General features: G+C 38.6%; 2 protein-coding genes across 2 annotated transcripts; both read right to left on the bottom strand.

Annotated features, from left to right (window-relative positions):
- Positions 1-1,421: 1,421 nt before the first annotated feature.
- On the bottom strand, positions 1,422-5,091 carry LOC133517422 (gamma-tubulin complex component 2 homolog). The gene is made up of 3 exons (XM_061850738.1): positions 4,776-5,091; positions 3,925-4,213; positions 1,422-1,632 (listed from the first exon to the last, which is right to left on the bottom strand). The coding sequence occupies exons 1-3, from the start codon at positions 5,089-5,091 to the stop codon at positions 1,506-1,508; spliced, it is 732 nt and encodes a 243-aa protein (XP_061706722.1). The 3' UTR covers positions 1,422-1,505.
- On the bottom strand, positions 4,819-10,273 carry LOC133516817 (gamma-tubulin complex component 2-like). Its single transcript, XM_061849803.1, has 8 exons — positions 10,030-10,273; positions 9,784-9,951; positions 9,552-9,696; positions 9,178-9,364; positions 8,288-8,583; positions 6,592-6,720; positions 5,267-5,603; positions 4,819-4,953 (listed from the first exon to the last, which is right to left on the bottom strand). Exons 1-7 carry the CDS (start codon positions 10,098-10,100, stop codon positions 5,340-5,342), a joined length of 1,260 nt encoding a protein of 419 aa, XP_061705787.1. The 5' UTR covers positions 10,101-10,273; the 3' UTR covers positions 4,819-4,953; positions 5,267-5,339.
- Positions 10,274-12,098: the final 1,825 nt, after the last annotated feature.

The raw sequence follows: 12,098 nt of genomic DNA, 5'->3' as shown, positions 1-12,098 counted from the left end.
AAGTTCTCCATACAAAACGCCAATTTCATAGCCGTATGTCCTTTTTAGGGTTCCGTAGCCAAATGGCAAAAAACGGAACCCTTATAGATTCGTCATGTCCGATTATGTCACCGCCACTTTTTTCCGAAACTATAAGAGCTATACTGTTCAAACTTGGTAAGTAGATGTATTCTATGAACCGCATTAGGATTTTTACACAATAGAAAAAAAAACAATAAATTTTGGGGGTTCCCCATACTTAGAACTGAAACTCAAAAAATCTATTTTCATCAAACCCATACGTGTGGGGTATCTATGGATAGGTCTTTAAAAATGATATTGAGGTTTCTAATATCATTTTTTTCTAAACTGAATAGTTTGCGCGAGAGACACTTCCAAAGTGGTAAAATGTGTCCCCCCCCCCCCCCGCCCCCGTAACTTCTAAAATAACAGAATGAAAAATCTAAAAAAAATATATGATATACATTACCATGCAAACTTCCACCGAAAATTGGTTCGAACGAGATCTAGTAAGTAGTTATTTTTTAATACATCATAAAATTTAAAAAAAAAATTATCATCAAACCCATACGTGTGGGGTATCTATGGATAGGTCTTCAAAAATGATATTTAGGTTTTTAATATCATTTTTTTCTAAACTGAATAGTTTGGGCGAGAGACACTTCCAAATTGAAAAAATTTGTGTCCCCCCCCACCCCCCCCCCACCCCCTGTAACTTCTAAAATAACAGACTGAAAAATCTAAAATAATATATGATATACATTGCCATACAAACTTCCACCGAAAATTGGTTTGAACGAGATCTAGTAAGTAGTTTCTTTTTAATACGTCATAAAATTAAAAAAAAAAAAATTTCAAAAATGATATTTAGGTTCCTAATATCATTTTTTTCTAAACTGAATGGTTTGCGCGAGAGACACTTCCAAAGTGAAAAAATGTGTCCCCCCCCCCCCCCCTGTAACTTCTAAAATAACAGAATGAAAAATCTAAAAAAATATATGATATACATTACCATGCAAACTTCCACCGAAAATTGGTTTGAACGAGATCTAGTAAGTAGTTTTTTTAATACGTCATAAATGGTACGGAACCCTTCATGGGCGAGTACGACTCGCACTTGGCCGCTTTTTTTTACGTTAACTTAAGTTTCATTTTGTCACGGCTTCAAGGGACTGAGTATATGGTTTTAATTTACAACTTAAAACTCGATACATCCACGTGTTCCCGAGATAAAGGGTCTTGACAGACAAACGGACAACAAAGTAATCCTGTGACGGTTCCGTTTTTTCCTTTTAACCCCGTTACCGCATGTAATAAAAATAATATGTTGAAATTTGAACTTTAATAGTTCTCAATAGAATTCATTATCATATCCACCATATATGGTTTCGTATGCGGTAAAGGGTTAACGGAAACCTAAAAATGGTTACTTATATAAGATTTTAACATTAAATTTATATTCGCAGAAGTCGCGGGCAGGATCTAGTGGGATATAAAAATAGCAGTCATTCCGTACCTTTCTCGTCTTCCGTCTCTATGTAGAGAATCTTGAACATTTGGAACTGAAGGTCATAAGGGAGCAACTCTACCCGCATATCTTCGTTGTAGGGGTCGTGGCAGGCCGCCGAAAGCCTGAAATAAAAATAAATACATAATTTACTTACTGGTGTACAGTGCTGAAGCGCGTCCATAATTGCTTAATCTACATTTTTCACATGATTAACACCATGGTGGTAAAGAAGCTTTTTTTTAATACTACGTCGGTGGCAAACAAGCATACGGTCCGCCTGATGGTAAGCAGTCTCTGTAGCCTATGTACGCCAGACGAGTTACCTGCGGGTTCGGACCCTAGCATCCCCCCCCCCCCCCCCCCTTGTTGAGCACCGGCAGGAACACAACACTATGAGTAGGGTCTAGTGTTATTTGGCTGCGGTTTTCTGTAAGGTGGAGGTACTTCCCCAGTTGGGCTCTGCTCTAGATCTGGAATGACATCCACTGGCTGTGCCCTACCACACAAAGCGAGATGACATTCACAATGCCCATACCTCTCTTTTCGACGTAAGTTTAAGGACGTACCCGGGTCCGAAAGCTTACTGCAAACGGTCACTAAACTTATATGAAGAGGTGCTGTGTATAAGGGCCTGTTTACACATTGCTTAGTTTTGGTTATAATATCTACTTCTACAAAAACCTAACGACTTTGAAAATGTTAGCAAAAACCGGTCAAGAGCCATTATTTATAAAAACGGCAAAAAATATGTTTGTTGTATGGGAGCCCCCCTTAAATATTTATTTTATTCTGTTTTTAGTATCTGTCGTTATAGCGGCAACAGAAAAACGTAATCTGTAGAAATTTCAAATGGCTAACTATCACGGTTCATGAGATACAGCCTGGTGACAGACAGACGGACGGACGGACAGCGAAGTCTCAGTAATAGGGTCCCGTTTGACCCTTTGGCTACGGAACCCTAAAAATTATAACTCATCGATAAGCAATATCGCCTTTTGCCACAGTCATGTTAATTATTACTCCATCGGCACGTGCTTTTGACCATACGATACGCTATGGAAGGTAGAGGCAAGGAACAGAAACTCCTTAGCCAGAACTGTTGCAAAAGTGTCCAGCTGTCATCTATAAATAATAGTTCCAAATCTCTCCAGAGTAGAGCTAGAGTAGCTAAGAACCTAGGCGTTATTGACGGAGTGAAGTGCGCTGTCTATGATTAGATTCTTTTCTCAAGTATTCTAGGTATTGTAGCGCCACCTATTTATGGTTTTTTGTCGGACACTTTTTGGTATATGGAGATTCTGTTCCTTGCCTCGACCTTCCATAACGCTAGCGTAACGTTAGCGTTAGCGTATGCCTAGGCATTATTTGAGTGACATCAACTGTCAGAAGTTTTTGTCCCATGACCGTGAGGGCGGCGCCACGGTCACGCACAGGACGAATAGCAAACCAATAGATGGTCGTGTTTGTCTATAGGGAGCGTGCATGAACTGTAGGAGGCAGCACAGGAGCCGTCAGATTTTTGGCGCGAAGCGTAAATGTGAGGTTTATTGTTCCGATGTAGCCCACAAGATGGCAGAACCTACTATGCACAAGAAAACACTTGACGTGTACATGTGCATGTTTATGGTTCCGATTCAGACCACAAGATGGCAGACCCTCCAACGCGCACGGTCCCTATGTGACAGCGTAATAAAGATGTGTTTTTCTCTTTTTAACGTGTAATGGAAAGGACAATTCGAAATTGATTTTGACGACCTGTCTGGCCTAGTGGGTAGTGATCCTGCCTATGAAGCTGATATCCCGGGTTCAAATCCTGGTAAGGGTATTTATTCGTGTGATGAGCATGGATATTTGTTCTTAAGTCATGGGTGTTTTGTATGGATTTAAATATTTATATATTATATATATCGTTGTCTAAGTACCCTCAACACAAGCCTTATTGAGCTTACTGTGGGACTTGGTCAATTTGTGTAATAATGTCCTATAATATTTATTTTTCACCACACCAACTGGTAAAGGCCCTTTGATTGTTCAAAAACGATTGAGAAAGTTGCATTTTATCCACATGTGGGGCAAAGTAATCAGATGCAAATTTTGAGTTGATTCCTTATGTTAGCTTTTTTTTTATTGCGTTCATTTGGATTTGATTTCATTTGTTTTTTTTGGTATTTCATAGTTAGTAGTTTCCCAGTGTTAATGTGGTGAAAAGGTTTGTGTTTCACTCGGAGGCAGTTTGTTTAACCCTCGTGCATTGAAACCCTCGCAACTCTCAAGATTCCGCTTCGCGACCCACTCGCTACGCTCGTGGTTCAATTTTGGAATCTTTCGCTTGCTCGGGTATCAATATTAGCATGAGCGGTTAAACAACAACTTTGCCCCCTTGTAAAACAAATAACTATTGTTTATTTATTTACCTTAAACAAAGCCCTAATAAGGACTCCAACTTGGACGGAATGATGTCATCAATCTTCTTCGACAGCTCTTGCTCGGTGGCGTCCATGAACTGCACAATAAAGTCCCCCTGACACATGAAGAAGTAGTTCTTCACCGTCTTCAGGCGGCCCATGAGGTCGTACTCCTTGAGCAGCAGTTCCAGCAGACTCTTGCTGGCGAACGCGAACGCTTTTTGGATAACGCCGCTGTAGTTCTGTTCTATTAGAGAGTACTTTATTTCTTCTACGTTGGTCTTCATTATTGCGTTACCTGTAAATTGATAAGTCGCAAGTAATATCTGAACTCAGACACAGTCTTTTCACTAAAATAAATTTCACTGTTATACTTCGCGACTTCTGAATGCACAAAATTTAATAAAATGACGGAAATAAACTAAATTTTTATGGGGTCATTGGGGTCATTTGTATGTAGCGGGTACTAGAGGCTATCCATGCATATTTTTTCTGGAGGAGGAGGCGAAAAGTAAAAAAATAAATCTAAAGGAAAATAAAATGTTTTTTTACACAATGAAGTATAATGTGTATTTTGAAGCCTATTTTATTATTGTCAAATATAATTTTGTTTAATTAATCTAACTTGAACAGTTTACAAAATATGCCACTTTCAATGATACGCTGAATATTTTACATTATCCTGAATAACTCGAAAACAAAAGAAGATCGAGGACTGTTATTAAGCATAGAGTGTTCTTAGGACTTGCCAGTACACCACCTGAAAGAATGACCAAATCCGTCGTTGGGGGCATCTCTAGTTCGCTTAGCCTGCTAGACCCTTTAGTGAGGTCTTTCGGCTCAAACCTATGAGCACTCACCACACTGGCTGATGACGTTCAAGTACTTCCCGGTGCGGAGCACGATGTCGCAGTACTTGTCGAGGAAGCGCGGCACCCGCTCGCGCTGCACGCCGTAGCGCTTCTCCCAGTAGTCGGCCGAGTAGTCCACCGGCAGCTGCTCCTTGTTCACCAGCTCGTTGTCCTCTATCATGAACTCCTGGAACGTGACGAATGTGTCCAACAGTGACTCTTCAATTTCGTTTCGAAAATAGTTATTTGGATCTGGATCTATTAGTTCAAGATGCAGAAGAAAGGTTTGCAGGCTCGGTGAGGAGCGATGAGGTCTCCTGGGCATGTGTCGTCAAGTAGCTTGGTGTAAGTCCACAATGACCTCCTTGTGGATCCCCTGGTCCAGGACGCAGAAATGCTTGCATGCCCGCTAGGTGAGGAAGAGCGAGATCTCCTGGGCACGCGTGTCGCCCAGCAGTTTGTTGGTCTTGCCGTGGACGGCCGTGAACAAGTGTACTGACCTGGAAGGGGTCCACAATGACCCCCTTGTGGATCCACTGGTCCAGGATGCAGAAGAAGGGCTTGCAGGCTCGCTCAGTGAGGAAGAGCGAGATCTCCTGGGCACGCGTGTCGCCCAGCAGTTTGTTGGTCTTGCCGTGGACGGCCGTGAACAAGTGTACTGACCTGGAAGGGGTCCACAATGACCCCCTTGTGGATCCACTGGTCCAGGATGCAGAAGAAGGGCTTGCAGGCCCGCTCAGTGAGGAAGAGCGAGATCTCCTGGGCACGCATGTCGCCCAGCAGTTTGTTGGTCTTGTCGTGGAGGGCCGTCAACACGCTGCCGCCGCGGAGCTCCTTCTGAGGAAATATTGCTACATCAACGTCTGAACATTAAAATTTCGTAGGAACTATCGTACTACTCATTTTTAACAGGCAAAAACTTAATAAATATTAATATAATTCCTGATCATATTGAAAGACTAAAATGAGCTTTAAACCTTTTTGGAATTCGCCTAATTTCAGAGTTATAGCCACTTATTTACAAACAAAGTATCTTTTTATTGTTACTTAGTGCAAAACGCCTTTTTGATGGCTATGTTACCACTATAGGGACCGTGCGCGTTGGAGGGTCTGCCATCTTGTGGCCTGAATCGGAACCATAAACATGCACATTTACACGTCACGTGTTTTCTTGTGCATAGTAGGTTCTGCCATCTTGTGGGCTACATCGGAACAATAAACATCAAAATTACGCCTCGCGCCAAAAATCTGACGGCTCCTGTGCTGCCTCCTACAGTTCATGCACGCTCCCTATGGGACCTAGTCTATTACTTTACTCTTTGACCTAGTCCAAATATCCTGATTCATAAATGTCAAAAAGTGACAAGTAAGTAACACTTTGCAAAAAAAAGTTCAAATTCTTTTTTGAGTTACAGTTTTACAAATAGCATTTACATATTATGTAAACATACATACAAATAATGGAAAAATACTTTTTTTGTTAAACTCATATAATATATCTTCCTTTTTTTTGTCTCAGAAATGCGTGATTAAAATCTCTCGGGTTCCTCGTGGGCACCTTGTATATAAAAAGAACGCTCGTTGAGCTCTGACAACCTAACTCACCGGCAGGAACACAACACTATGAGTAAGGTCAAGTGTTATTTGGCTGCGGTTTTCTGTAAGGTGGAGGTACTTCCCCAGTTGGGCTCTGCTCTAGATCTGGAATGACATCCGCTGTGCTTTGCCCTGCAAGCATGACGTACCACAGCCTGTGCGGAGTCAGCCTGCTCGACAGGTGCTCTGTCTGCAGCTGGGCAGCATCGTTTGCAGTACTACACCTCACCTGGCCGATGTGCGTCACGATGGCCGCCAGCACTTGCATGGTGTGCATGGTGGGCAGCACGAAGTACCACAGCTTCTGCAGCGTCAGACCGCCCGACAGGTGCTCTGTCTCCAGCTGGGCTAGCATTGTCTGAAATATCAACAATTAATTAGGTACAGGCTCACAGACAGCCTGGAATTAATTACAAGACATAACACACTAAACAAACACCTACACAATATGGGTAAAACAGATAGCCCCATGTGCAGAGCGTGAATGGAAGATGAGGAAACAAAACACATTCTTCTAGACTGAAAACAGGAATAAGTATACAGGAGCAAATACCTCCTGGATTCTGTGCACACTAAAATGGGCAGTTACAAAATACAAAATTCTTTATTTCATAATAATATACATTTTTGTGATGCAGGGGATGAAGCCCGGTAAGCAAAACTCTGCTTGTGTTGGGCACCTGGGCGTGGGCAACAGAAAACATTGCTAGGCTTCGTGGAGGAACTGGGGTGGTTAGAATAGTGCTACCTCATTTCACGCAAAATAGGCACAATAATTGTCGATTTGCTAAATTAGGATAGAGATCAAAAAGCTCGTGGGCGAATAGTAATTTGGGTCAATAAATAATAAGGGTCAAAATGATTCCACAAAACAGGCGTCGTACTGTGGACATCATAAAGGTTAATAATTTGAGTACATTTTACCACTATACCATAAGTAGAAGGTTTGAAATTTCACCTTTTAAGAAGTAAAATTCAACATGCCCTTGAGAGACCAGCTAGTAAATAAGGGCATATTGTACCATAAAGAAAAAATTGTACCATTTACGATTTTATCGAAAACCCAGCAACTTTGGGGTCAAAATTAGGAAGGACTATCGATTTTAGAGGAAAAAAAATTATAACTTTGTGTCGCACTTTCACATAGTTACAGTAGTGTGCAATATAATAACAGTCAATAAGAAAATGAAAGGGGGAAACTATAACTGTAGATCAATTAAATAAATAAATAAATAAATAAAAAGCATTTATTTCGGACAAGATCCATATGCCTATACAAAAACACGAAACAACAAACAATCAAAATATTTCCATATAAATTACATAAAATAAAATTAAAATATTAATAAAATTAAATTAAAAATACGGATAAAATAAAAAATATATATTGGATTTTATTTTATAATTCTTTTGCATAACTTTGTCCACTTGTACACTACAGATAGATAGGCAAGATACGAAATTACAATAAAATTATAGTACACAATTGTATTTTTTTTGTAGTGTTTTACGTTTATATAAGAATCTCGGCGAGTTAGTAAAAAAGCCTGTTTTCACAACAATTTTTTTTTTTCTTCCAATATTATTTAAGTGAAGGTTACAGTGAATTTTGAAACAACGTCAAGCAAGTAATGCAGAATAATTATATAACAAGATCCAAAGTTATAGTTTTCCCCTAATTTTCATTTTCTTATTGACTGCTATTATATTGCAAACAACTGTATATTTTGTACGCACGTCACAAAACTAACACCAAAAATTTTATGATTTCTTTGTTTTAATAATAGGCTTAATGATTCGTCAATATAACCCAAGACTTGTTAAATTTAAAAAAAAAAGGAAATGAAACACTTGAAACCCTCTTAAAGTAACCAACCACCTCGAAAAAATAATCAACCAAACCCACTGGCAACCAAAGTACTTACATAATAATCTTTCAACAGTATCTCAATAGCAGCAACTAAAGCATGGAGCACTTGTCCCGACCACATGTCACAGTGCTCAATGAACCTCCTCACTATTGAATAATTCGACGCCAGCGGCAGCATCTGTTGCACAATCTGCTTTAAAGCATCGTCTAAGTCTTCAGATATGTTGAAACTCCTGGGCTCATAAGTGTCTTTTATTGGCTGGTGGACTATGTAGTTGCCGGGGACACCAGAGAATACATACAGGAGGTCATCTATTATCATGTTCTCCTGTGAAGCTAGAGGAACGCCAGCTGGAATTGAAATAAACATATGTGAGTTATCTCACACCGCTCCCCGATAGCCTAGAGAGAGTAATTATGATGGGCAAAGTTAAAGACACCAGACCTCAAGGCCCTCCCCCTACTGTGCTTAAATCACTGCACCTATGCAATTAAAACTGCACGGAGCCATGTGCTTGGTGAGGAATAGAAGCCTATGGAGGTCTTCGATAGAAGGATGTGATGTCACGATCCTCAGCATTGAGGGACCAACTGAAGAAGAAGATGTAGGTTAAGGAGGGTGGTTCATAAAAAACTTTTTTCAAATTTTTTGGGGCACCACTCCATTTTGTTACAACTATATTACTGTCCTAAAATTGTAACTCTTCTCTCTCTATCAATGTTTTTTTAAGTATTTATCTAAATCAAATCATCACTAGTACCCACAACACAAGCCTTATTGAGCTTACTGAGGGGCTAGGTTGATTGGTGTAAGATTGTCGCATAATTTTTATTATTATATAAAATATATTAAAACGGGTCACTCTAGTATTTTAAGTTTAAAGTTGCTTGGCATGCTTCACAGAAGTGTTATTATTAAAATTATTATTTATGTAGAATTCTTACCTAACGAAGCAGTGAGAGCGACAGGCTCCTTGGGGAAGTCCCATGACATGGCGGGATGGTCCTTCTGCCAGTTGGGTAGGTCCAGGCTGTTGTACCAGTTTGGTCGCAGCCGCGCCTCCTTCTCTTCAAATGACTTCATCACATACTTTTTACTTTCATCCACTGCTTTAAGTAGCTTGTCTTTTATCTGTAATGATAACTTTTCTTTTGTTTGGCTCAGATTTGATTTATTTTGATATATGTTAGAGAGTAGTCTAAAATAACACGACACATATTTTTGTAACTGCCCAATCTCAAGTTATTGGGAGAAATTTACTATTAATCATATACAACACTGACAGTAACATGGTGACACATAACATGTGTTAAGTTACCTGAGGAAGGTCTTCTTTGGTGATTTGGTGTTTATTATCCCCTAGAATAGGCTTTGGTGCAACTTTTGGCTTCGAAGCTTTAGTCCGTTTTTCATCAAATACCAGTTTGTAGAACAGCAAGATAATATCTGGTAGATTATCAGTGCTGAAATTATAAATAAAAAGCATAGAATCGTGAAATACATAACGCAATACACAAATGAACCAAGGCACAGATGATCACGAGCATTACTTCCGATTTTTGAGCTCTTCATACTTCTTGATGAAAGCTTTGGAATTGGAAGCTTTCAGAGCTAATCTCTGAGCGTACTCGTTCACTTGTTTTGATGAGAGATTGCTGTTGCCATAGTTAGGATCGTTCTGAATGTACTCAAGCACCGTGTCGGCGTCTAAACTACATCTGTAAACAAATAACAAACGTTAACATTCGTATATGCCAATATTATCAATAGCACTAAAATCAACGTTTTATTCATACCCAAGAGCGTCCAGAAGCTCCTTGATGGTAGTAAGCATTTTTTCTTTGGGGAGAATCCAATTCTGATACATTTATGACTTTATGTGAAAATAATTTAAAATTACAGGCTCAGTCGGAGGCATAATTAAGCAGTGACACAGATATGACAGCTGACATTTTTAAATTTAAAAAAAAACACAGGGTCCTAAACACACAAGTAGCTTTGTTTAGGATTTAAATTTAAAGAACATTAGCTTTGTTCAAAGTTTACCAATTGATATTTTTATTGATAAAGTTGACTTATTCAATAATAAATTAAATTTATGTTCTTATAAATATTGTCTGTGGATGACCGTTACAACGCTCATGTTATACGTTCTACGTTATACTACTCACCACTAGATGTCGTTAAGTAATGCTTCTACACAAAAAACCAAAGGTAGTACCATGTAGTACCTATTTCAGAAAAGCGTAGGTGGTTGGTACGAGTATGTTTGTGTGCTTTTAATTTTGAGTTTTATAACTTCAAAATAATCAATTGGGTTTTAAACTCATGGACCTGATAATATATAGGATAGTTTGGGGACCACTGTCACAGGGATCGGAACCGGTTTTTTGGAAAAACTTGGAAATAAACATATATTTCGGTTTATTTTATACTCCAAATATAGGACTTGGTTGTGTTTTTATATGCCAGGCGACAGATAGTATGTTGACAATTTTAAATTAATGTAATAATATTTTTGTGTGTTTTTAGATAACGACTTCGTATTATTAGATTGCCCAATTAGAAATGAAATAATTAACAAAGAACGAAGAAATACCGTTTTCGTTCCCATACAAAAATACCGGTTTCCGATCCCTGCACTGCATCTGCACTGTCAATTTAATAAGATTTAATTTTTTTTACCTCAATAAATTATTATTTTTAATTTTTCATTTATTTATGTATGTAGGTAAGTATGTATATCGTCATTCTGTATTCTATATATATGATATCGTAGCCCTGTACCCATAGGCCCATAGCACAGTGCTTAGTTTGGGGCCAGGTTGAGCCGCGTAAGATTTTCCCCAAATATTATTATTAATTGCTGTTGATCAATAGATGGTGCTGACTAACCTAAAAAACTAATTAATGCAGAACATGTTGTTTTTGACATGGAGAGCCTACACCTCGGAAATCTCCGGAAGACCTGCAGATTAGGCCCATTATTTGCCACAAAACCTACCCATTATTCTAAACTAAAGGCACCTTTAAACAAGAGCCCATCAACGTGCTCACTAGCGCCACTGGTAAATAATTGTGATTATTTAAATTTTTAATTTGTTTATAATATTGAAACCAATTGCAGTAGCTTTCATTAAATACATCGAAAACTTAAAGGACGAATAGGACATTAACGCATAAAGCGGTAATAATTTTACAGGTGTCGGTGAAATATCAAAAATACCTACTCCAAATTTTCTCTTAAATATCCCATGATTGTTGCCGTTAACATATATGTTAGTCACGTACCTAATATCTGTAACTTTTATTGAGTCTTATAGGGCCCAGCTTAGTTGGAGCTTATAAGAAGCCTATTTCTGAATTTAAATTATCATATAATATTATCAAACTGAAATAGTTTTTACAAGAATTAAATGTGCGTTTATTTATTTACTTGTAAACTGTGTGAAATATGTTAAAATAATTTGCGCAAAGTACTAAAGTCATTCGTTGGGCAATGCATTGAGATTTGCGATGCTTTAAGATTACCCTTGCCAGCTCTTAAGAATTACTTAAAAAAGTCATTGATGTTAAAGGCTTATTACAGAGTCGAGGACTACTTGACAGACAAACATGCATGGTCCAAACCAGAAACTGTAAAAACAAGTAGCAATTAAAATCATTGTATTATGTGTCTATCACACAGTTCCGCGACAACGTGAAATGGCACCCTCATACTTGAAGTGAAATTGCACAAAAGATTTTTTCGTCGATAATCCGATTTTATAAAGAAATATAACAAACCGAAACGTAGGTATAGGAAATGGCGTAAAAAGTGGTTTCTCACAGTAGATAAATGTTGTGTCATAAGCATACAATTTTT

Source organism: Cydia pomonella, chromosome 4 (assembly GCF_033807575.1).
Source record: "Cydia pomonella isolate Wapato2018A chromosome 4, ilCydPomo1, whole genome shotgun sequence".
Taxonomy (NCBI): Eukaryota; Metazoa; Arthropoda; class Insecta; order Lepidoptera; family Tortricidae; genus Cydia; species Cydia pomonella.
This window is presented reverse-complemented; position numbering and strand designations above follow the sequence as displayed.

Coding starts and splice junctions, on each gene's coding strand:
- LOC133516817 (XM_061849803.1), bottom strand. CDS start 10,100: ATGTATCAGAATTGGATTCTCCCCAAAGAAAAAATGCTTACTACCATC. Junction 9,697..9,783: donor GAAGAGCTCAAAAATCGGAA/GTAATGCTCGTG, acceptor TTATAATTTCAG/CACTGATAATCTACCAGATA. Junction 9,365..9,551: donor CCAAAGAAGACCTTCCTCAG/GTAACTTAACAC, acceptor TTATCATTACAG/ATAAAAGACAAGCTACTTAA.
- LOC133517422 (XM_061850738.1), bottom strand. CDS start 5,091: ATGCCCAGGAGACCTCATCGCTCCTCACCGAGCCTGCAAACCTTTCTT. Junction 4,214..4,775: donor GAACGTCATCAGCCAGTGTG/GTGAGTGCTCAT, acceptor ATCAATTTACAG/GTAACGCAATAATGAAGACC. Junction 1,633..3,924: donor TTATTAGGGCTTTGTTTAAG/GTAAATAAATAA, acceptor TTTTTATTTCAG/GCTTTCGGCGGCCTGCCACG.